Source organism: Perca fluviatilis, chromosome 9 (assembly GCF_010015445.1).
Source record: "Perca fluviatilis chromosome 9, GENO_Pfluv_1.0, whole genome shotgun sequence".
NCBI classification, from domain to species: Eukaryota; Metazoa; Chordata; class Actinopteri; order Perciformes; family Percidae; genus Perca; species Perca fluviatilis.
The window spans coordinates 18,862,752-18,887,819 of record NC_053120.1 but is presented as its reverse complement, the minus strand read 5'-3'; the positions used below and the strand labels follow the sequence as shown (position 1 = coordinate 18,887,819).

General features: G+C 41.3%; 1 protein-coding gene across 2 annotated transcripts in view; it reads left to right on the top strand.

Annotated features, from left to right (window-relative positions):
• The window catches only part of rnf13 (ring finger protein 13), a 48,048-nt gene that overhangs the window by 21,734 nt on the left and 1,246 nt on the right, over positions 1 to 25,068 (top strand). For both annotated transcript variants that reach the window (XM_039812456.1, XM_039812455.1), the window contains exons 5-9: positions 14,791 to 14,878; positions 16,022 to 16,112; positions 16,783 to 16,888; positions 17,475 to 17,568; positions 24,244 to 24,324. In XM_039812456.1, the coding sequence (XP_039668390.1) occupies positions 14,791 to 14,878; positions 16,022 to 16,112; positions 16,783 to 16,888; positions 17,475 to 17,568; positions 24,244 to 24,324 (460 nt within the window). The remainder of the gene's footprint in view (positions 1 to 14,790; positions 14,879 to 16,021; positions 16,113 to 16,782; positions 16,889 to 17,474; positions 17,569 to 24,243; positions 24,325 to 25,068) is intronic.

Genomic DNA, 25,068 nt, shown 5'->3' with positions numbered 1-25,068 from the left:
ACACACACACACACACACACACACACACACACACACACACACACACACACACACACACACACTCTCTCTCTCACTCACTCTGCAGGTCTATATACATTCAGACATAATGTACTAGTTATGTAACATGTACTGAGATATGTTGAGCTCTGTGGAGCCACATTGTTCCTCTCTTTCACATAGTTGCTGTCTATTACTCATTAAGTCTCTCTGCTGGGTCTTAAAAAGTCTAAAGGCCTTAAAAAGTCTTAAATTAGTATTGTGTTCTAGGTCTTAAATCATTTTAAACAGGTCTTAATTTTCCTACGTCCATGTTACGCTTCCTCTAATGTTAATTGAAATGCTTTTTTTATTTTGTGGTGTAGTTCTTTCTTTCGATAGTCCAAATATAATTCGCTGCGTATGTACAGATTATTATTACTCCGTGTCGCTTTTATTCAAGTTGAATACATTTATTCACTTTGCAAGTACTTTTGTGACTCTGCATTTTGTTTGTACTTTAATGTCGTGATATAGGTCTTAAATTTCATTCATAAAGGTCTAAAAAAAGGTCTTTAAAAAGTCTTAAATTTGACTTGTTGAAACCTGCAGAAGCCCTGTTTATGCTAACATATATAGAAAAACAAATAGATAGGGGTCATAAAGTCATCAGAGTGACTCAATGAATGCTGGTACCCAGCAATATCTACCTTTTAAAGCTGTTTTCTCATGTGAACTCAATGTCAATGTTAATGTGGCAATGTCTGGAAAATCCGGTCCGGACATGAGTTGCCCTTTCACACAACAGGATATTGTGTGTGTCAGATGCATTTTCACCAACTGGAAATACTCTTATTGCGCTTGGGTAGACCGTGCAGAAGGCAGGACATGACGTGGATTACACGTAGCCGCTTCATAATTTGGTCATAAGCAACTAGGGCTTTAACGATTTTTGAAAATAATCTAATTGCGATTTATTTTCAAAAATATAGCGATTGCGATTCAATATGTCTTCTGTATTATTCAACAAATACAAGCAATAAATCATTGTATAGTATGAACAACACAAGATTAGATTAAACAAACTGTTCTTACCTGGAGGCCAGGCCTGTATGTGATGATGAAATTAGGTGATGCATGAATTTATATGAATGACATCTTTTATTTAACTACTTCAATCACAGTAGTATATTGAGCACTGACCAATCCTGGTGTAAACATTCATATGAAAGTCAGAAACAGATTACACAAACTGATGTGCAGATTGCAGAAATATAAAAACAAATATGTGGCTTTACCACACTTGGTAGTATTTAGATTATTTAATTATTATTTACTGTAATAAACAAATGTAAACATGTGGATTGCACTTTTTAAACACTGTCTTTGAACTTTACTAGACAGTAAAAATATAGTATATACAACGGTGTATTATTATAATTTTTTTTACAGCGCACACAGAGGAGCTGCCTCAAGCCCCTCCCTCCCCTCATGAAGTTGCGTGCCAAGTGCATGACAGCGTCAGCGTTGCACTTGCTCAGAGAGGCTATCGTTACGTTAGTAGTAGCATGCTGCTGCTGGTCTTGCCGTGGGATTAACTGTACTAATAACCGTTGAAACAACACAGCCACGCTGCTGTGAAAGCTCCCTGAACGTCATTTATCAGAGTCTGGTCGTTACCCTCTCCGCAGCGGTCTCCTCCACTCCATATTTTTATAACGGAGCTAGCTAACTGGAGCCACCGCTAATCGGGGCTAATTGTTGCTAACCGAGCCTTCAGTTCTGCGTGCCTGTATCCATTAACTGCATGTATGGACTCAAAACCGAATAAAACCCTTAATTTTATTAAAATGGCTGTAAAAGTTTTAAACTACAACTCAGAGTTGTTTGAATGACAGAAATCTGCTCAAGGTACGGTGGCGTTAGCGTGCCAAGTTGATGCTTTCTCTGCGGAGTGCAGACTGATTTGCTCTCGCGAGTCACGTGACCAAATCGCAGCGTTTGCGATTACGAAATTGCCTTTTAACATATCGCGATATTATTGCAAATGCAATTAATCGTTCAGCCCTATAAGCAACCAAGTCTCTTTCCGTTTGTCTGATGATTTCGGCGCCAGCCCTGACTTACAGAACTTCCTGAATCTCGATGTCTCTCCAGTAACAAATTTCCGTTGGCGTCTTTGTGTAAATCACCCTTCTTCTTCACCCTAAGATGTTTGTATTCTTCCGGTTTCGCGCCAGCCGCATGATAGAAACACCTTCAACGTACTCACTCGTGCTATCCAGACAATGAGCTGCTCTATGTCTTTGTACTAATTTCTGGTCCAACTGGTTCGACATTTGCGTTTTCACATACAGCGCCTCCGGGTAATGTCTAGATTCAGTTACAGTACTGTATTTAGAGAGCAGGTATTGTACAGTGGGTTTTTAGAGTTTTTTGTCGCTGAAAACAGCTGCCTGCTGCAATGAGAATGAACCAAAATAGTAAAGTTGTGAAACGGACATCTAAACAATTAACAGAAACTGGCTATAAAGCTCCATGAAGCCAAGGGGAGCTGCAGATTCAGGTGATAATTCTCTGTAGGTTTATCACTACAGGCGGCACCATTCACATTGTTATGATACCTTGTTATAAAAATATTGATTGCAGCTTTAAAGGAGCATGAATCAATATAGGGAGTGGTCACCCCCTGTTTTGTTTTCTGCTAGTAGTGAACAGAGTATTGTGTGAAAGCACCCAGTGGCTCGTAGAGATGACAGCTTTTTGGCTGCTGGAAAATTCCCCATCTGCAACCTACAGTAGGTCATGCTACGAGACAGTCCAAACATTGCCTGGCAAGGGCAGTTCAGACTGATATAAATGCTTTTTGTCCTTTCAGGAAGCTGTGAACTTCATGTGACAGGGCAGAAATCAGGCATCATACTGATCATACTGAACAATTCTCTCATTCAAAAACATTTACTTTAACACTGTACAGTTGTGATTCAGACTCAAGCCAGGCCAATATAACAAGAAACTACATATGATGTGTTTGAGATAATCAAAAAACAGAGATGTCATTACTTAGTGTAAAAGAGAGCACAGAGAAGTTTATTATTAACAGTAAAATGATCAACCCCGTCAGTATAACAACATAGCCATAAAAGAATATACTTAGAAACAAAATAAGTTTTTGTATCTAATAAAAGCCAGGTTCAGGTGAGGTAATAAAGGCCAAGGACACTACTCGTGTATACTTGAACATATATTCTTGTAAAAAAAAAAAAAAAAGAGATTTCCTCTTTAATTGTTACCTGGATCTCTACTACAAATGCAGACATGGTATATGTCGCTAATCTTTCCAAACAGGAGGAGGTGAAGAAAACCTCAAATCAAAATCAAGCATGAGGCGGGCTGTCAATCAGACTTGTGAGTCCAGACATTGAGCAGGCAGGTTAGGCAGACTTGCTAACATATATTTTAATATTTACGCCTTTTAATCACGTTTGTAGTTGCTTCATCTTTGTAATTTTCTCTTCAGTGCAGTTTACACCCATCTTGAGTGGAAATTGGCTGTGGAAAGCAAAATATGGTGCATTTAGTGATGTAATCTGTGTCCATGACAGGCTACAAAGTGCCATTGATTGACAGCCGATCCTTCCAAATGAAATGCTGCTGGGATCCAGGGAAGAAGAAAGAAACGTGGCAAAAAGACTGAGTTTAATGTCCCCCCAGCTTATCCTAGCTATTGTCTGAAAATATCTTGATTAGTTGGGTCATAAGGGCCTCGTTTTCTCTGTACTAATATAATCTGTCCAGTCAGCTTCCGAGTGAGTGTAAAAGGGTTGAGTGTGAGTTTGCTTTTACCAGCTGCAGCCTGGGTTTGTTCTGGTGGTTGCCGGTAATTTCCCATCTAACCTTGCTTCCTACCTCTGCCTTACAGTAAGTGCATTTTATTGTGCAGCCTGTTTGTGCTGCAGTGACCTCACAGCCCCCAAGACACACACACACACACACACACACACACACACACACACACACACACACACACACACACACACACACACACACACACACACACACACACACACACACACACACACACACACACACCTCCGTCTTTATTCAAACAATGATCTAGCTTCCTGCACACGCTCATTCAGTCTTATGACAGGGAATGACTATGGCTGACTGGATGTATGACTAGCTTGAGTGTGTATGTGTGAGTGAGAGAGAGAGAGAGAAAGAAAGAGAGAGAGAGCCATATCTCATGTGGCTGTGTCGTTTTTCTGAGCTGTTCTGTCTGTTGCAATGTGTTGTGGCAACAAACAGCTCAGCCTGCTCCCTTTGGCCTATAGGGCAAATACACACAGTGGGCATACCCATACATACATTATTATATTACAGATCAAATTGTTTCTGTTCTTGTAAATTTCTCCAAACACGTATCTTTAAAATGTTTATCCAGTTACTCATGAGGACAAATGTTTCCTCACCTTTTGGGCATTTTCTTTTTTAAATCAAAAGACCATATAAGAAGAACGGCCTCATAGAGACAATGCTGATTTAGCTACATATACTATTCTTCCACATGGAATTAAGTAAGTATAACTTTCTTTATACAGTACCAGAACCAGGGTTACAAAGTGCTTCACAGTTACAAAACAACATTTATGCTTTTGTCCAAAGCACAACAAATGATAAAAATAAAGAGCATTTGAATACATTTTTAAACGTAACACAATTTTTTTTAAAGAATAACAAATTGACGCTGGGAAGCATCATTAAAATGTGTTAATCTTTATAACACCTTTTGTGCAAATATAGTCCCTCACACAGGGAAGTGAGTTTCATGAATTGCAGCTGTACAGTGTTATCAGTACACATGGCCTCTCCCGGCAGTTTGCAGTTTTATTGAACTCTATCTAATCAGCCGTCTGGACCTTGAAACTAACTCAGCTCTGCTCTGTGCAGCATTCCTCTGAAACACTGAGGAGAGAGAAGGGAGGGGGGAATGGATGACAAAGAGGGGAGGGGAAAGAATAAAGGCGGGAGGGTGGAAATATTAAAGAAGTGGGCTGGGCAGAATTGCGGACAAGTTGGCAGTCGGGCTGATATAACAAGGGTAATCAGAGCAAAGAGAGGAGAGAAGGAAGAGGTTAAATTTAGCGAAGAGGTACTTAGGGAAGAGGAAGCAAAAGAAGGGGAGGTTTGGGAGGGAGGGGATCTGAGAGGAGAGGAAAAGTGGGGAGAAGAAATAATAGAGGATGGGGGGCAAGAGAAGGAAAAAGGGTGGGAGGAGAAAGCTTGTGGAGAGAGAGAGAGAGAAGGGGTGGGGGAGAAGAGAGGAACATGAGTAGACATCAAGCTGAATGAGAAGATAGGAGGAGAAATAAGTGAATATAAGGGGAGAAAAAAATGGGAGACCGAAGAGAGAGACAGTTAAGGGAGGAGGAGAGAGGAGGAAATGAGGACCTGATTGGGCGCTGCTGTCCAAACAGCAGAGGAGCAGAGCAGGGCTTAGCTACATCTGATACAGTTTAGAGCAATTTGAACCAGTGGAGGTGTACTTTTACAGACCTCCAAACAGCCTTTTTTTCTATATGCAATTCAAGCGCTTCTCATGTGTTGTAATTTTTTCCCATGAGGACCCAGAAGGTGTGTTTTGGTAGTATAAATACGATTTATTAGACTGATTTGTTTCAACTTGTTCTCGATGATAATAATGTCCTAAGAACGAATGTAAAGTCATGGAAAGGAGTTCCGAAAATAATTTCTTTATGTGCTTAAAAGACTAATTTAAAGAAATAATTGAAAGTCAACATATAATGATTTTGTTATCATTGTAATATCTGTGAACCAAATTCCAAAAAATGATAAACTTTTGCCAAAACATGGGAACAATGATCCTAACGCACAATATACTTAAAACATCAACTATAATGTGTGCTATAACTATAAAGGTGTGCTGTTCTACTCTGACTCATTTACACAAAGCGGAGGTCAAGTCTGCTCTATGCAAATGCAGGCCAGTGACTGCAACAGGCTCCAAGCAGGTCATTTATACTGCCTGAGCTCCACGGGGCAGGAGTGTGGAAGAAAAATAGATTGGAAAAAAGATGGAGGAGGAAAGAGGACCGTGGCTTCAATAGATAAATGAGAGGAAGAGAAAACGATAAGGATTTGTGGACGAAAATATGTCAGGTGGTGTAAGAGGAGGAGAAGCAGAGAAGACGAGTCAATGTGTTTCAGCTGCAGCACTGCATGAGGAGACTGTGCAGTGTTGGCAGCAGTTACACACACGGGTGAAGATGCAGTGTGTGCGCGCACACACACACACACACAGACACAGTGGTGATGCAGCAATAATTAGTGATTCTATCAGCAGACTCTGTCCACACCACCAGTCTCATAGACATTAAGTATAGGAGTAAAAAGGCAGATATAACCTGCAGGCATATTTAACATCATAGGCAGACATTTTTTATCATCTCTTTAGGTAGATAATGTCAAATTGTTATTTAAGTCATCTATGTGTAACATGTTTGTGTAAGAAGCTTTTAACATAATATATTCATGGCAAACCGCTTTTTAGAGCGTGTCCTACTCTTTTTGGGATCAAATAGTTAAAAACAGCACCAGTGAGTCTGGCAGCTCCAGGTGGCACCGTTTACACACCTCCAGTCAACTGTGACCAATAGGAGTCAGGACACACACACACACACACACACACACACACACACACACACACACACACACACACACACACACACACACACACACACACACACACAAATATCAATAGTTCAGTGACCTGTAGTGGAAAACTACTTTAAAATGCTCTTTTAAAAAAAACAAAAAATAAAACGATACAGTTGGTAGTGAACAAGTTTTTTTTTTTCTCAGCAACACCTTCCTTCACATTCATTCAGTCCCACGCATACACAGGAAGCTGCTCGATACACAGTGCAGCGCTGTTGGCCTTTTAAACAGCTGCAACCTCCTTACTGAAGGGCAAACTCTTCAAGGCCTCAATGCACTTATTGCAGAATCAGAGTTCAGCAGGTTTGTATCAGAAGCTTCTGCAGTGTGCACTGTCACTGTCTAAACTGGCTGACTTTTGTGTTCACCATCCCCACGATGTGACTTTGCCTATAATGTAATGCTTAGTTGAATTGGGAAAAGTATGTAAAAATAATTTTCCACATCAAGTTTTATTGTGGAGGTGCCCTGCCTCACCTGAAATAATAAGCGCCTATGCTAATGTCAATTAAATTTTTATGAAATAGCACAATCACGGAAGGATCGTATCATGTGGACGCACCGACAGTTTTGTTGTCATTACTTAGAAATCCTCATGGGGGAGAAAGAAACTACGCACTATAGCTTTAAAGTATCTTCACAAAAACACCATGACATGACATTTTATGACACAATATTGATTTCTTTATCATTATCCAGAAAAATGATATCACAGTTAGTATTATTTTGATGCAATTTTCTTCCTTTGCTTGGGGCTTTTACTGTAGGTCACACTGTTTTTAACGCCCTGACAAAAAGCTTCTGGAGCAAGTTCACTCGCAGGGCTCCAAAAACAACAGCCTAATCAGTAGAGTCCAATCTGCCTTTTTATGAATCCATAATTGGTCAACCTCAAACTTACAGTGTTTGTGCTGTAGGCATGTAAGTCAAAATTTGGCCAGCGCACCACAGGATGCTACTAGAGAAACGAGCATCACATGGTCATTATGCTTCCACTTTGTTTTGAATCCAAGGGCTGATGGTACAAAAGGGAGAAATGATGTGGACTTTGGAAGGCAGAAAAAGAGAAAACAGAGCTAGAAGTTTCTGGAGCCAAATTATGCCGTCACATAACAACAAAAGAAGTCAGATGCGCTTGAGAAAAGCACTTAGCCGCTAGTTGATCCAGTGTTGTTCCACTATAGCTGTACAGGGCAGCTGCCATGTGTATAAATGTAAACAAAAAAGTACTGAGAAGCATAATGTTGCTCTGTCAACTTTCTTTGGTAAATAAAGAGGTTTAGAGGTTCAACCAAGAAAAAATACAAGAGAAAATACACAATTTTTTTAATTTTTATGTTTTTTTCAATTTTTCTCATAACACCATCATAATGGCTGTGTACAGAGGGATATGATGCTGAAGGAGAACAGCAGGCTTTTTATGTGTGGTCCCACAGGGATAACGACAATTAAGTGGTTTAATGAAGGCTGTTAAATTGACATGGAGGATGGCACTTAAAGCTCAGCATGATTGTCTGCAGATGGTAAAAGAGCAGCCCATAGTAATGCGTTCATGTTGTAAGCTTGCGTGTGCTATAGCCACATGCTTGTGTTCGATTGATTTTTATTTTCTAGAGGTTTCACATCTCATATTCCCTTTCTGCTTTTGCTTTTTTTCTGTCTCAGTCTCTTTTTTTCTGCCTCACTCTCAGTCTCAGGAATGCATTGAATGTCCTTATCTTTGCCCATGCAAACACAAGGGTGAGCCAGCAGTAGAGGTTGAATTCCTCTGCAGATCCCAGGCAGACAGACCACACCACACACTGGTATCTAGATAGCCTACAGCCAAAATGGCTCTTTACGCTTACTGTAAAATCCCCATTAAAGACACTAAACTAAACTGTAGGCCAGTCTGTTGAGAGTTAACAACAGTAGGGTAGGAGATCTTTATGAAAAGCATGACCTCCAAATCATGATTGGTTGAAGGAGAAATTTACTGGTTCACTAGTGACCCGTGTTATCCACAGCTGGCCAAAATGTGGCTTGTGGCAGCTGTTACAGTAGTTTCCTACTCGCATGACTTGAGTTCCAACAACCTGACTGACCATCACGTTGAGACAGAATATGAAGCAAACTACACTACATGCACATACCAAATCCCATGTATACTACATGGAGGGGTTTAACATATCAAATATTCATTTTCAAAGTTGTTGACTAAGTACTCATTCAGACCAACTTGAAACCTGCGTGAAAAAAACGCAGCCTTCTCATTTATTTAAATGGAGCCAGTCCGGGGGGCGTTTTGGGGCTGCCAATGCAGGGGGCTCTGGCAAAAAGTTAAACCAATCTCAACTTTTGCTGCAATGTGACCGCATTCGCCTAGGCGCTGCGTTGGCCAGTCGCACACATGCAAGCACACATTCCCGCTAGATTACTTTGTAATGTGAATGCCATATTTTTACTTTTACTTCGTGATCGTTGTGACGAAAGATAAAATAGTTGCTGTCAAAATATTGTGTGTGAGAATTACAAACCGGTTTTTGGTCTGATAAGACTTTAAACGCATTCATCTGTTACTCTCATTGGACTTCATAGATCGTATTTCATGTCACACAACAAAGGCCTAGTAGGCCGATACGGCGCCATTTATTAACTATACTTACTGACCACAACGTGTTAAGTGTCAGGATCTGTTTGATTTTGCTCAAGTGACAATGATTGATTGATTAAGTGTAACATTGTATGTTTGCTTTGTGGAATGCACATTAACGATGTCTTACAATCACAGATCTTCCTACACGTAGCTCACTTTTCTTCCTTTAAACACACACACACACACACACACACACACACACACACACACACACACACACACACACACACACATCCAGATCCAGTATTTTGTGTTTGTGTGTCACTTATCCAGACAGCCTGCTTCAAGACGCACACAGTAGCCATTGATACCTCCACACAATACACCCTCACAAGAAAACACATGGGATCACAATGCTGCGGCTGCTTCACGTATGCCTGTGCATAAAATCACAATGACAAGGAACAGACAAAAGACAGTGCTGTTCTGTATTAGCTACCATGCAGGCCACAATACACACACACACACACACACACACACACACACACACACACACACACACACACACACACACACACACACACACACACACAGGTTACAGTGGAAGCTGTAGCATCTGTTTTTATGCAGCAGTGAAAGGCTTAACTTTATTTCTGAAGAGGGTTGGGGGGGGGGGCATCTATGATTAATGAGAGTGTGGACATGGTGGCATGTTTATGCAACAGTTTAAACACATTTAACACACAAGCACTCGTAGACATGCACACGACAACACCTTTTGCCAAAATGGAAGAGTGAGTATTAGCCAGTATTTGGCTACAAACCAAAAAGAAGAAAGTATGTGCCAAAACAACATGGCTCATTTTTAATTGAGCCAAACCAATGTGCAGACTTTCAGCATTTGTCATACCTCACTATAATATGTGAAATGCAAACATCGTGTCTCTTGCAAACACTTTGTAGGGAAACAGGCTATAAACATGTTGAATGCTACCATTCCTTTATCTGTGGTCTCTGCTGTCCTTTCAGACTGCTACTGCAGAAAACTAGTATTTATTGTCCTTCTGGGAATTCAGTTTGCAAGGACAGATCGTAAATGAGTTCAATCGGCAGTAGAGAGCATCCTTAAACTGGAAGTGGTACTGGTATTCGTCAGGCTAATGTTAGTGAATAGCTTGTTTCTTTCAGATTTTTCAAGGATGACTTTACTTGTGTATTTGAACCATCACATGCAGCAGTGAAAGGCTTAACTTTTTCTGAAGAGGTTGGGGGACGTTTATGATTAATGAGAGTGTGGACATGGTGGCATGTTCATGCAACAGTTTAAACACATGTAACACACAAGCACACATAGTCATGCACACGACAGCACCTTTTGCCAAAATGGAATTGTCACCTATCACAGGTCTAACTGGATTTCCTTGCACCACAACAGAGTACAATGCTGTTATAGATGGGTGTGGCCGAGCTGCAGGGCTCACACACTGCACTCACATAACCACTGGTTTCACAGGTTAGTGTGAGCGTCCCCATTCTGTTATTTAACAGCAGATGACTTTCATATCTTTCAGAGTGTCACCCAAGTAGAGCTGGGCAATATATCGATAATATATCGATATCGTCTTAGATTTTGGATATCGTAGTATCGTAATATGGCATAAGTGGTGTCTTTTCCTGGTTTTAAAGGCTGCATTACCGTAAAGTTATGTCATTTTCTGAACTTACCAGACTGTTGTAACTGTTCTGTTATTTGCCTTTACCCATTTAGTCATTATATCCACATTACTGATGATTATTTATCAAAAATCTCATTGTGTAAATATTTTGTGAAAGCACCAATAGTCAACACTACAATATCGTTGAGGTATCGATATCGAGGTATCGATATCGAGGTATTTGATCAAAAATATCGTGATATTTGATTTTCTCCGTATCGCCCAGCCCTAGACCCAAGCTCGTCTGATTCTCTTTACTGCCTCTCATCATGGTCTCACTGTCTGGTTTTGGGTCAGGTGTTAATTTACCACAGGAGGGCCGCACATGCTCTGAGTAATAATTAACATCAGCATTTCCTCTGTGGCTTCATGTATAAGTGGTTTAAAGGAAGAAAATCATAGATTCCTTTACTTTGTTAAATATTAATCTGTGATGTTCAGTGTTTTCTGTTTGTTTTGGTTTTTTTTGTGTCCACAATATCTCAGGCTGCCTGACCAGCTTCACCAATAGTTTTCAACATTTTACAGAAATGGTGCCAAATGACGGCTCTAAAAAGAAGCCATTGCTTTTTGATTCAGAGGAACCCAAATGTGATGTTTACGGTCGGTGTCTTGACTGCATTTCATGTTCTCTTAGCCTGGTTATAGACGTCTGAAACACTGTCCGCATCCTTTTCAGCGATTCAAAAAAAGTCTTGTGTTGTGCTAGCTGACAGAAGTTTCCCTGGTTGGAGAAACGACCAAGAGGCGGTCAGAGCTTTCTAGGTGGGTTTAAGAATGGGATGGCGATGTAGCGAGGAGCCAGAAAAATAGGGGCAGAAAATTGACGGCAGTCTACTAAAGTAACGGCCTCTCTTTAACAGAAATTGACTATCATGAACACAATGTGACACTAATATAATGAGGTAAAAGAAAATAGCATTTCTGTCTGACAGGCTAATATTCTCTAGCTATGGCCATAAAATACACCATAAATGTGAGGTACAATGTTAAAATCTGGGGCTGATTTTTCTTTAATTTGGCCGTGTTGTGTGAACTCTTACCGGTCTTTAACAAATTAAATCCAGTAATTATATACAGTACAATATGGTTTAGTTTCAGTTTTGCAGTAGGCAGCATTACAGTTAGAATATGTTTTTTTTCTAACTTTGATAGAAGTATTATTAGTAATGAGCAGATGTGTATAAAGTACTAGAGACCCATACTTGAGTAAAAGTACAAGTGCTCTATCAAAAAAGTGACTTAAGTAGAAGTGCTCTTTAAGCACCACACTTAAGTAGAAGTACTAAAGTATTCAACATTTTTTGTACTTAAGTATTGCAAGTAGTTTATTTTAAAATCTACTACTCAAGTACTTGAAAGTAAAAGTATAAGTATTGTGTTATTTAGTTATTAAAGAAAGCAGTCAAAACCTTGAATATCATATTGTTTATATTATTTCAAAGGTTTAGCCTAAGGCTGTAGCCAAAGGAATTAACGAATATTAAATATATTAAAATAACAAATATGAACAAATACTGAAATAAAATGTACAATTATCACACTGTGCAAGTAAAATGAACATCCTCTCCAGCACAGTAACGATTAAAGCCCCAAAAAACGTATCGCACACTAGCTAGTAACGTGTGATGAACAGGAAAGTTAGCAAGCTAGCACATCCAGAGAAACTAGCAGCTTCACATCACAGGGTCAAACGGTTAACATTCAGGACTCACTGCAGACTGAAACAACTCAGGAATAGATTAATCTGCTGCAACAACAGCTAAATAGAAAGAGTACAAACTTACATCGTCTCTGACTTCTGAACGGCAACCGTAATGAAAAGAAACATGACGCGATCTCTGGGATTTCTTATGTAAATAGCATACGTAACTAACGTAGCCGTAACTAACGTAGCTGTAACTACACACACTGTAACCTACACAGTCTCTGTAACGTGAGGAATTCACAACAGTAACGAGTAACGATGCAGCACATAAAAAATGTATCGGAGTAAAAGTATTTCATTCATCGAAAATATGTACTCAAGTAAAAGTGGAAGTAGGAGAAAAAAATAATACTCCAGTAGAGTACAGATACAGCCTTTTAGTACTTAGGTAGAGTAGTGAAGTAGTTCTACTTTGTTACTATACAGCTCTGGTAATGAGTATGAGTAACGTGATCTGATGCAAATAGTTTTCCCTCTCAATTTCAGAGGAACCATTTACTATCCAAAGTCTATCTCTGTGTGTGTAAGAACACATAGGGCCCTATTTTAACTATTTTGCGTTTAGGGCGTGTCCAAATCCACTTTTGCTAGTTGACAGTGGAAAAAAGGGTCCGTGTGCTGGGCGCGTGGTTCAAAAGAGTTGTACTTTGTGTGTGTTTTGGGCTTAACATGCAATAAACCAATCAGTGTCATCTCCCATTCCCTTTTAAATGCCAGGCTCGTTTGTACCTTGACGCATTGCTATTATGATGGCGGATTTGCTGAGCAGGAACGAGAGAAGAAACTGATCTGCTCGTGCTTGACGTGAAAGCGCGCGAGCAGATCATATAATAATACAATTTCATTTTTTATCTTTTGTATGTTTGTGTGCTGCTGCGCGTCCTTGTTTGGGCGCGCCTAGGCTCGCGCTGTTCACGAGTCTAGGCGCATTTTACAGCAATACACCAAGAATTCACCTGAACACACGTCCCTGTAAGACAAGCACGCCCACGGGCGCAAAGATTTAAACGACGTGGGCTCTGGTCTTAAAATAGTCGTGCTTTGCGCCGGGTGCAAGATAGGGCCCACAATGATTCATCCCAGGGTTATATTGTCACATCCTATTTCCTCCACCACATCTGTTGTAAGAAATCAGCCACAACAATGGCTATACAGGATACTGTAGCCTCTATGCTGTGTCAGAGCCACAAAAACAGCCTCGCAGATGGAAGATCCTCATTACATCAGTTTCCTGTGCATCCATGATGCAGCACACGATCCCTCTGCTGCGGATTAAAAGGTTTAGGTGAAAATGGTCTACAGTAACTGCAGCTGGCTGTCTTAGTCCTTGAAAGTTTTTTGACACTTTTCTTCCAATTCTTCTGATATTGGATTTGTGTCTTATTTCCCCTATAAATACCTCAAATCAAATTATCATACTCATTAAAACAGCCACATATACTGTATGTACAAAACAACATGGCTCATTTTTAATTGAGCCAAACCAATGTGCAGACTTTCAGCATTTGTCATACCTTACTATAATATGTGAAATGCAATCTTGTCTCTTGCAAACACTTTGTAGGCTATAAACATGTTGAATGCTACCATTCCTTTATCTGTGGTCTCTGCTGTCCTTTCAGACTGCTACTGCAGAAAACTAGTATTTATTGTCATTCAGTTTGCAAGGACAGGTCATAAATTAGTTCAATCGGCAGTAGAGAGCATCCTTAAACTGGAAGTGGTACTGGTATTTGTAAGGTTAATGTTCATGAATAGCTTGTTTCTTTCAGATTTTTCAACGATGACTTTACTTGTGTATTTGAACCATCACTAAAAGCCTCCAAGCAGAATCATAGAGAGAGCTCTCCCTCCTAACAACAACTGGTTTCTATGTCATGTTTAATGTGGTTTGATGCCACTCCGTCAGATAGTGGAAATCCGATTTGGTCACATTATCTGACACACAACCCCTGTTTTCACACGTACCACCTTCACTTAAGGCTGTTTTTCGGTTTCTACTAATAATCACCAGGTGTTTGCACCAAAGGGGCTCCATTTGATAATCGTAGCGTAAATGTTTTGTCTCCTCACAGGTCCTCAATGCCCAGAAAGCCGGGTACAAGGCAGCCATTGTTCACAACGTGGACTCCGATGACTTAATCAGCATGGGATCCAATGATCGTAAGTCACCACCTCTTTCTTTTTTTTCTGTCACACATAATGTAAGCATTAAGCATCTTGAATAGCTGCCTGGTTATGCCTGGTCTCTGTTGACAGAGGATGTACTTTTGTTTTGGGGTGCACCACAGTCATACATGATCCACAAGGCTTCTTGTCCTGGTTAGTGTTTTTTAAGAGTAGATCTCGCACGCTGGTGTTTTATACACTGGGTAATACCAGTTGTCGAGGGATTTCTCCCGCTCACTAAAGGTGTCAGTATGCTTTAACTGAAATCGATGGTAAAACAGCTTCTCAGCTTAAAAGTATGTTTATACTTCCACAAAGTTGGACATGAGCGGCATCATTAGTTAGGTTGGAAGCTCATGGGCTTTACAGACAGAAACAACTAAAACTCTTTGAGATTGCCAAAATGTTTGTAATCGGTAGACTTAAGAGTGAAACTTGACTTTTGGAAATGGAAAACAAAAAGTCAACTCACAGTCCAGTTACTAACCTCCTAGAGCGTTCAACCCAGGGCTACAACTAAGGATTATTTTATTATCAATAAATCTGCCGATTACATTATTTGGTCTATATTGTGTCAGAAAATGCCCATCACCCTTTCCCAAAGCCCAATTTGACATTTTAAAATAGCTTGTTTTGACTGACCAATAGTCAATAACTCAAATATATTATTTATTACTATTATTTTGACATGACGTAAGAGACTAAAAAAAAACTGCAAATACTCGCATGGAACCAGTGAGGTTTTTGGGGTATTTTTTGCAAAAAAAATTAAGGATTAGGCAATTGTTGCTGATTAATTTTATTGGATCAACCAAATGATTATTTGACTAATTGTTTCAGCTATAGAACATATAAAAAACATCTCATGGCCTTCATTTGCAGGTAGTTTCATTTGTTAAACAACTTTAAGCAAACTCTATCAGTTAATGAAGACTGATGTGGTTAAACCTCCAAAGAAAGGAAGTAAGTGGAACTTATAAGTAAGTGGTAATTTAAGAACGTTCTTTTAGTTTCTTAGTGTGCTACAAACAAGTCTTTCTAACAGGACTTTGATTTTTAAAATCAGCTTGAAACGGATTCAGGCATTAATATACAGTCACACAATGTATTTAGAGTTGTTTTTGTTTCCCTTTTTAGTGGATGTCATGAAGCAGATAGATATTCCCTCTATGTTTGTGAGCGAGGTGACTGCCACCTCTCTGAAAGAAGACTTCACGTATGACAAGGGGTAAGTCTAAACTCAAATCTCATTTTCTGCCCATCAATAATAAATAGAAGCAGGTTTTTCTCCTCAGGTTTTCAGTGTGACATTGTGAAGAGATGGCTGCTTTTTCACCTAAAACTGTACAGCTGCTCCCATACGAGTTTGATCTAATAATGTTGTAGAGTAATGCTGTGTGTGTGTGTGTGTGTGTGTGTGTGTGTGTGTGTGTGTGTGTGTGTGTGTGTGTGTGTGTTTTTGTGTGTGTGTGTGTGTGTGTGTTTTTTTTTTTTTTTGTGTGTGTGTGTGTGTGTGTGTGTGTGTGTGCGTGCGCTTGTCAGATACCATCCAAATACATGAGTGTTATTCCCAAGTCTTTTGCAGTGGAATGAACACCAAACATGGTATTGGCAGAGTTTTGTCAGTGTGGACCAAGTTGGCTGTTACAAATTTGACTGGTGCAGAGATATTTCTGCTGTAGAGGGAGTTCTGTGAAAAGAAGCAGACCCCATTAACTAATACTGTGAAACAGCATCATGTTGATAGAGGACCTTCTATATGTCACGCGGCAGTTTTTGAACAACAATGAAATAAATCTCTACAATGTTGCAGTCAAAATGATGAGCCGTAATGAAATGCTGCCTCTGTGTCTGTTTGTATTACATGCCAACAACAATGGCTCTGCTTGTTTTTCTAGGGGACATGTGGTCCTGATGCCAGACTTCAGCCTGCCACTGGAATATTACCTGATCCCCTTTCTCATCATTGTGGGAATCTGCCTCATCCTCATCGTTGTTTTTATGGTAAATCTTCGTTTGAACTATAGAGCATATTTAAAGGCACATAGTTTCATTTTACTTGATTGTAATTATGTAAATTTGATGACTGAACATGGCTTGGTATTCTAAAGGATTTTTGCCTCCTCCTGAGGGCTTGCAACCACTGCTTTTTACTTTTTGGGGCTCCCTGGTAGCTCGCCTGGTTGAGCGTGCGCACCACGTACTAAGGTTCAGCCCTTACCGCAGAGCCCGTGTTCCAGTCCGACCCGTGGCCCTTTGCTGCATGTCAGCCCCTCCCCCCCGTCTCTCCCCCTTTCCTGTCTTCAGCTTTTCTATGAAATAAAGGCCAAAAAAGCCCAAAGAATAATAATTTAAAAAAAACATTTCTACTTAATTACAAAAGGAAAACATTTTGAGTCTAGATTGGCTCTCCGTCCGGTACCAGATTGAAATCTGGCATTCAATTTGGGCAAAAAAAAAATCACACTTTTCCAAATGTGACAGGAATCACAGTCACAGTTTTTCGAACCCAGCACCTGGACAAGAAAGATGTATGTGTGTCTGTGTGTTTTGTGTACTGATTTTAAAATTCTTTTTCCGTTGTTCCTAGATCACCAAGTTTGTCCAGGATCGACACCGGGCTCGGAGGAGCCGCCTGCGCAAAGATCAGCTAAAGAAACTTCCCATCCACAAGTACAAGAAAGGTATGGAGGCATCCTCAAACATCTTGATTACCTGTGACCAGTGTTGTGCCTGAATGCGTTCATTGAACGATAGTTCATGAACTTGTTCATATTTTGGGCGAACGTGAACTGAACGTACCGTATTAGTGCCTGATGAACGTTAATGTGATGGTGTCTGTGAACGGCACGCTCTCTCAGTTTAACTTCGTTCAATAGGGTGCCAGATTTCTATAGAGCCTTTCAGGTGAAAACGCGGCTAAAGCACACCGTAAACAGGTCTTAATATGTAGCAGAAAAAACACCCAATCTGGCAACACCAGCCACCAGTGTAACACCGCCGCATGCGTCATCAAAACAAAAAGCATCGTGGAGGCATCGTATGATCATTTAAATGTGTTTTATGACAAGGTCAGTGAGGATGGGAAAAATCTTACATTTCTGCGCAAACTTTGCCCGCCGGCTTTCAAAAAGAAAATCCGCACTTCAGTCACATCCACAGCAAACCTGAAACGGCACATTGAACTGAAGCAACATATGGAAAAAATTATAATAATTCAGTAGTAAAATGTTCACCTCGTCTTTGTCAGCTGTATCTCGGCTCTCAACTTTGACCTTTGCGTCTGTAGGGTTGTTATTTCCTCCTCTACCATGCTGGTCTTTCTCACATGATTTGGCCCAGAAGAGAGATGTCATCAATACATTACGACACATCATTCCTCCCTGGAGCTCTGCACCTTGGAGCTAATCGGATTAATATGGACTTGATTTTTCCACAAAGCCCTCCATGGCAGATTAGAGCTCCTCTCTGTTGTGACTGGACACATGACTGAAGGTTTGGAATGTAGTCTCTGTCATGCCAGAGGCCTGACGGGGGATGAAAGTTAGGTGTATTCTGTTTTTTATCTCAGACATGTTGAGAGGATGTACAGTATGTGCTGCTGGTATGTAAGGACAGTAAGATAGATAAGGTAAATACTATATCTTTGTGGGAATTTGAGCATTTAAGTGGAAACTTTTGAAGCTTTCTTAGAGTTCTACCTCTGGCCTTCCCCTCTGTCTCGGTACAAGGGTCAGACAGGCTATAACATTGTTTTGCGATGCAAATCCGCTTTATGCTATGGTCAAGTAAGTTTTGTTTGTGTATTTAGAGGGTTTTGTGCTGGCTGTGTTTCCTCTGGCAGCTGTTTTGTGCAGACTAGAAAGCCCGTGACTACAATCAGCTGTGCAGGGGAACACCGGGGAGCTTTACAGACTACGGGTGGTGCATGATAAGTAGACCCCTTGCAAAGCTGCTAATTAAGGGGGTTATGAGTCAAGCTGCTCCTCCCCGCCTGGCAGAAACAGATGCGCGTGCAACACACCAGCTAAAAGCAGCATGTGTTACTCAGATAGATCTTTTTGTCACGTCAGGCTCCGTGGTTTGTGCGCTGTGGTGGCCGTGCCCACTCTGACTCAGGGTTTCCACCAGGCACCGCTACAGTCGACCTTGGCCGCTACAGGGAGTTCAGATGTCCAGGAAACGGCCTCCGGGGCGGCGTCTGCGCTCCCGGTAGCTGAGTCAGAGTGCTTGGCGATACAGGAAGGGGACACCAAATCTCTACCTAATCACCTTTTAAGCCCTGCACTCTGGAGCAAGGCTAGCTTAGCAAAGGTTTGAGCATGGGAGGGCTGTAACAGTAGGGACACTGCCTCTGTTGTCCAATGCGCTTTATTGTTCAACAGTGTCAGAGTAAGACCTCTAATAACAGGAAGAGCTTCTTTTTTTTTTTTTTAATCAGTGTCATAAAAATGAGCTCAACAGCTGGATAATGGCTGATGTACTAGTTGCCAAAAAGGTTTTACTAAACATAACCATGGTTTCAATTACTTGTTTTTGATAACTTTGTGTGTTTATACCAGAAGGTCATCGACAGTCACTTAAAGGGTAAGTGCTTACAGGTCTCAGGAAGTAGTACTGTATATGTGGAAATAAAGAGTCATAAAGCCTTGTAAGGTAGCGCCGCGAAGTCTGATCAAATGAACTGGGTCTGAAGACTACAAGTTTAAAAAATGATAAATGAAAGGAGTGAGCTCACCAGACCTCTGTAGCCTGCTCCACATTTCTACGTAAAGCTAGTGACTCAAGGCTACATTAGCGGCTCTAGCATAACACACCCGAATCTGCGTCTGAACATTTGCGGTTGCGTTGCATTGTGGGTAAAGTAGGCGCCAGGTTTTGACAAGGAAGAAGAACGTGTCGAATAATAAAGATGATATCTCTTGATCTGGAGTCCGACAGTGTTATAGAAGCGAAATCCCTCTTCAAAACATGGACTGGCAATAATATAACCGAGGCTCACTGTTCATATATACGCTAACAATGAAGAGCTAGAATCACAAAGCTGCTCTTACAGTAGCTCTTTAGAATAGTGGTCATTGTTAACAGCATGCTGATTGTTTTTCCCCCCTCATACGCCCCATGTTGTGACACATAAGGATTTTTTTAGCTGTAGCATTTGTTTAAGGCCGCTCAGTGCCACACAAGTCACTGTAACGCTTAAGACTCGCTGCTGTTATATATAATGATAATAATTCCCATCCCCAGTTTTTGGGCAGCATGCCTGAACATGGGGTTCAGAGTGCGTGCATGCGTGCGTGCGTGCGTGCGTGCGTACGGTACAGAGTGGGAAGTATGCCTAATAGTGCCCCTGGACTCTGCTGCAACAGATAGTGCTGAGCTTGGACTCTGGGGGCTTTGAGCAGATGCAGCCATAGTGAACAGGAACACTGTGATGCTGTGTTAGTGTTGCTTTTAAAGCTGCAATCCACAACTTTGCATGTTGAAGCCGTTGTGCAAATGTCTGAAATGTCTGAACTCATTAGCTTATTTCACTTTTTGTCATGTATATCTGTACTGCTTCATTTAAAAAAATAAAAATAAAATTCAGTTTGCTTCTCTCATCCGTATTGATTGATGCTTGCTTGTCCCTCCTCAGCTTCACCAAGGCTCTGCCATCTTTGTCTAAATTTTAGTTTTCTGGGCGCAGTAACCGCCAATACAAAAACATAGATCACAACGTGATCAGAAACCAATAAGCGGCATAATCGAGATCACTTTCGTGCTTCTTTTTACAAACTAACATTCGAATACCCCTGTACTGCATAGGTTCGTTTTAGAGGCAGGAGAGTTTATAAATGCAACATGGTGTGATGTCTTTTCTGAGTCAGTGATGTCACCTCAGGAAGATGTTAACCAGCTGATCTGCCACTGCCTCGGCTGCTGGTGTGCTGGCAGGATGCCTATCTGCTAATGCAGTGTATCTGCCCACCAATCAAACCCATCAACTCTGCAAACACTTGGTCAGACATGCTTTTTTATTGCGTTGTTTTTTTTTCCGCATTGTTTTCACATATTTCTTGCTTCTGCTGTTGTTGAGCATGTATTTCATTTATAACTTTAATACTTAACCACCCGACAGTTCTTGTATACATTTGGGCCAGAGATGGTGATGGTAGGCATTAGGCATTGGATAATGTCAGACCTGCATGGATGGATAAGGGGGTGCACAGGCTGAAATGAAAAGTAGCTAACACAAAGGCAGTCTTTATGGATGGTGCACAATGCCTTAATGAAAACCATGGTACCCGTGTAATTCTTACACAATACCAGTCTGAGCAGCAGCATGCAAAATAAGATCTGTGTCAATGTACAGGATTATGTAATACCAGCTGCCACAGCTGTCAGCATACAGCGCCGCTCTGCCATTAACTTGACTTACGCTCTGGTTTTATTGCAGAGCCTTGCGTCATCCCCACTTAGGCTGAAAGCCTGACGTTTGACAGTGAGTTTTGGCCCTCTGGGTGGCGAGTTTCGCCAGCAACTGGCGTCTAGCAGACGTTAAAGCCACAAACTGTGAACGCACACACACACACACACTCCGTTAACTTAAAACAGGCTGAGGAAACTGAGGGGGATTGTTTTAGATCATTCATTAGAGATGCTGGACTCTCCCTCTGACCCCTTAACTGCAGTGTGAATCCCTCTAATGCCTCCCTCCATCTTCCACCTTCAACACAAAAACACACACACACACACACACACACACACACACAGAGAACAGAGCAGCTGCAGTGTCTCAGGGTCGGTGTGTGAGGCATGTTGATGTCAGTACAGAGGAGCTCTTTCTGTCTCTTAGTTCACTGGCCTCAGTACTAACCCTTGTCTGGTTGGCTCAACCAGTGTCGAACTGTGCAGAAGCGCAGTTTTAATACTCAATTTTCTGTCACGCTCTCCTTCATTCTCCCACTCACTCTCGCTCTGCTACGCACATTCACTGCTCATCTGAAGTTCAGTAGGACAGCGTGGTTTCTCCGAGAGCCAGGAATGCTGGCAGGCTGGCCTATTAATGAAAAAAGAGGGGAGAAGAGCTGCGCTGGCTCGCCAGTCCTTTTTTAAGATGTAACACTGGCCCCAAAACGTCAATGTAAGGGATTCCCCGCATCTGAAAAGTGTACACATTGCCTAAACATGATGTTTTGTATTGGCCTCGAGAAATTCTTCGAAGCGGACTTAACTCAAAACACCAAAAAAAGCACACAATATATTAAGACTTGTTTCTGTCACCTCTGCAAACACTTTGGTAGAAAAGGTTTTATTTATTTTTTTCACATACAGTATGTCCTGCTGTTGCTGAGCATGCATTTAATTTATACTGGTTTCAATATTTGGTTTATTCTCTCTAAAAAAACAAAAAACATACTTTATTAATTATTATTGCATTCAGTCAACTGACAGTTTTTCTTTTTTAACATTTGCTGCTCTTGACACATGTTCTGTACCTGTGAGACTCATGAAAGTGAATCTCAGCTCACGTGTGCAGGTCACAGTAATGACATTACTGAAGCTGATCTCTGGTAGGAGCTTCTAAATATCAGGAGTGGATAATGTTCACAGCCGGCTCTTTGATCAGTAGGAATGGTGTAATTTGTTCCATGAGAAGCGGACCAGACTGTGAATTATGTTCTGCTGTAGAACGCTGCGCTGCATGTTTCTCACTGGACACCGGACAGAGCGCTGAGCTGGTTTGAGTCATTTTCTTTTAGGCTTCGCACTCAACAGGCACACATCTTTTGAATTACGTTGAAGTTATCAAACATCCTGTTGGGCAGGTTCAGTGAAAGTACACATGTATTATTGGCGTTAGCTCGCCAGGCTAATGTAACACAGGCTACACCTTTTCTCCTTTGCTCTTCCCACTGGACATTGAGTATCTTCTTGCAACACAGTGATTGACGCCGATGCACAGTCAGAGAGAGAGAAAGAGAGAGGTTTTCGAAAAGATGAAGTTTTAAAATAACTAAATCCAAACCTGAAGCTTTACACAACACAATGGCCTGGACCCAGGGAGCTGCAAGTACACTAAACCAAAGTCAGTGAACTGTGATGGCTGTTTACAAGACCGTGTGGAAAGATTACCTTTGGCTAACCTGGGGGTCTGATCGCTCATGTTTCTTGCTCCTATTTATTTTGATTTATTTTTGTAGTGATGTTGCTGCATTGCCAGATCTCACCTACTGTATTAATTCAGGCAGTGTTATTATTACCTTTTAGAAATCGTGGGCAGAACTATAACAGTAAGAAGAAAAAAAATAATAATCTTTCACGGTGTTTGTGGTTCAAAAAGTCACTGACGCGTTTCTGTCTGCTTCACTCAGAATAGCTCAGTAAATGCCACAGTTCAGCATTTCCTGAGTGTATACTGGATCCATGCCTGCACAAACGTTCCCGCTCCCTCACCCCGACTGTCCGGCACTGGCCTGGGAGAGTGAGGAAGAAAGGAAAATATGGAGCCTTGCTTTGGATTATGAAAAAAAAAAAATAAAAAAAAAAAAAGGATGAATGTTCGGTAAAAAAAAAAGATGGGGATGATAGCGAGGCAGATGTTTGGGAGAGGAAGAAACAGCGCTTAAGATGCGAAGAGGAAAAGGGAGCAAAGTTATAAACATCGCCTTGAGTTGAAGTTCCTGACGCTCACCGAGAAAAGGAAGAGGAGGAGCAGGGGTGGGAGGGGTCGAGGTGGAGTGACTCCCCATCCTTATACGGTCACATGCAGCCCTGGCACAGACACAGAGAGCCCAGTCGGGGAAAACATGCTCATTTAGAGCTTACATAAACACACCGACCCACAGCCCTGCTCCCCCCTCCCTCCAGCCCGGGCAGGGAAGAGGAAGGGAAGGAAAATGAGAAGGACGCTGAGGAATTTGAAAGGGAGTGCGTTGATAGATTCCTGAGCTTTTAGTGCACAGGAAGACTTTGCACCTCCTGCAACGTTCAAGAAATGCAGTGCTGGCGGTTTAGCAGTTATTCTCCCTGCAGGCTGAGGATTGGACGGGTGAGTGCCGGGACATATTTGGAAAAGTGACACAATTTAAAGAATTTAAGGAAATTAGACCCATGAAGCAGCTGGAGTTCCTAATTGCCTGACACGTCATGGACCGACCTGATGCCACTGACCTTCAGGAAAACCATAAAAACAACCATTTCATCTTCTGTGGACTAATAATGGCCTCATATCCCAAACCTATGGCACTTGTCTTCTCACTTTTACCTACACAGTACAATGTGATGTAATCCAAGATGAGCCATGCAATTACTGAAACTAATTACTGTTATTAGCCCTCATTTCATGCATTACTTTTAATTACTTTTTGACACAGGGGACAACTATGATGTGTGCGCCATCTGCCTGGACGAATATGAAGAAGGTGATAAACTCCGAGTCCTGCCATGTTCTCATGGTGAGTCTGAACACTTCTGCACTTTTAGGCTCATGACACACCAAGACAAAAGTGATGAAATGCTTTCCCTTCATGACATTGTCAATAAATCCCATGAAAATGCCAAATCCCACAAGCCTATGGGCCCTATTTTAACGATCTAAGGGCACGGCGCAGGTGCGTTTAGGGCGTGTCCGAATCCACTTTTGCTAGTTTGACGGCGGAAAAAAGGGTCCGTGCGCCGAGCGCGTGGTTCAAAAAGGTTGTACTTACTGTAGTGTCTTAATTAATCATAGGTGTGTTTTGGGCGTAACATGCAACAAACCAATCAGTGTCATCTCCCATTCCCTTTAAACATCAGGCGCGTTTGTACCATGGCGCATTGCTATTATGATGGCGGATTTACACCGTAATATTTTTATTTTTTATCTTTTGCATGTTTGTGTGCTGCTGCGCGTCCCTGTGTGTGCAACAAGCATAGTCTGCGCGCGATGTGCACGAGCCTAGGCACATTTTACTAAAGCGCCGTTAAAATAACAACAAAATGCTGCACTATTGACTTTAGACCAGGTTTTTGTTGGTCAGTGGTGCGATCACTTCCCGCTGCCTCAAGATAGCAATGCGCCAAGTATTCACCTGAACACACCTCCCTGTAAGACCAGCACGCCCATGGGCACGCGTGCATTTGCGCTGCGCCGAGTGCAAGATAAGGCCCTGTATGTGCTTAAGACGCATCTTTTAAAACTGGTCACTGATATGTATTTT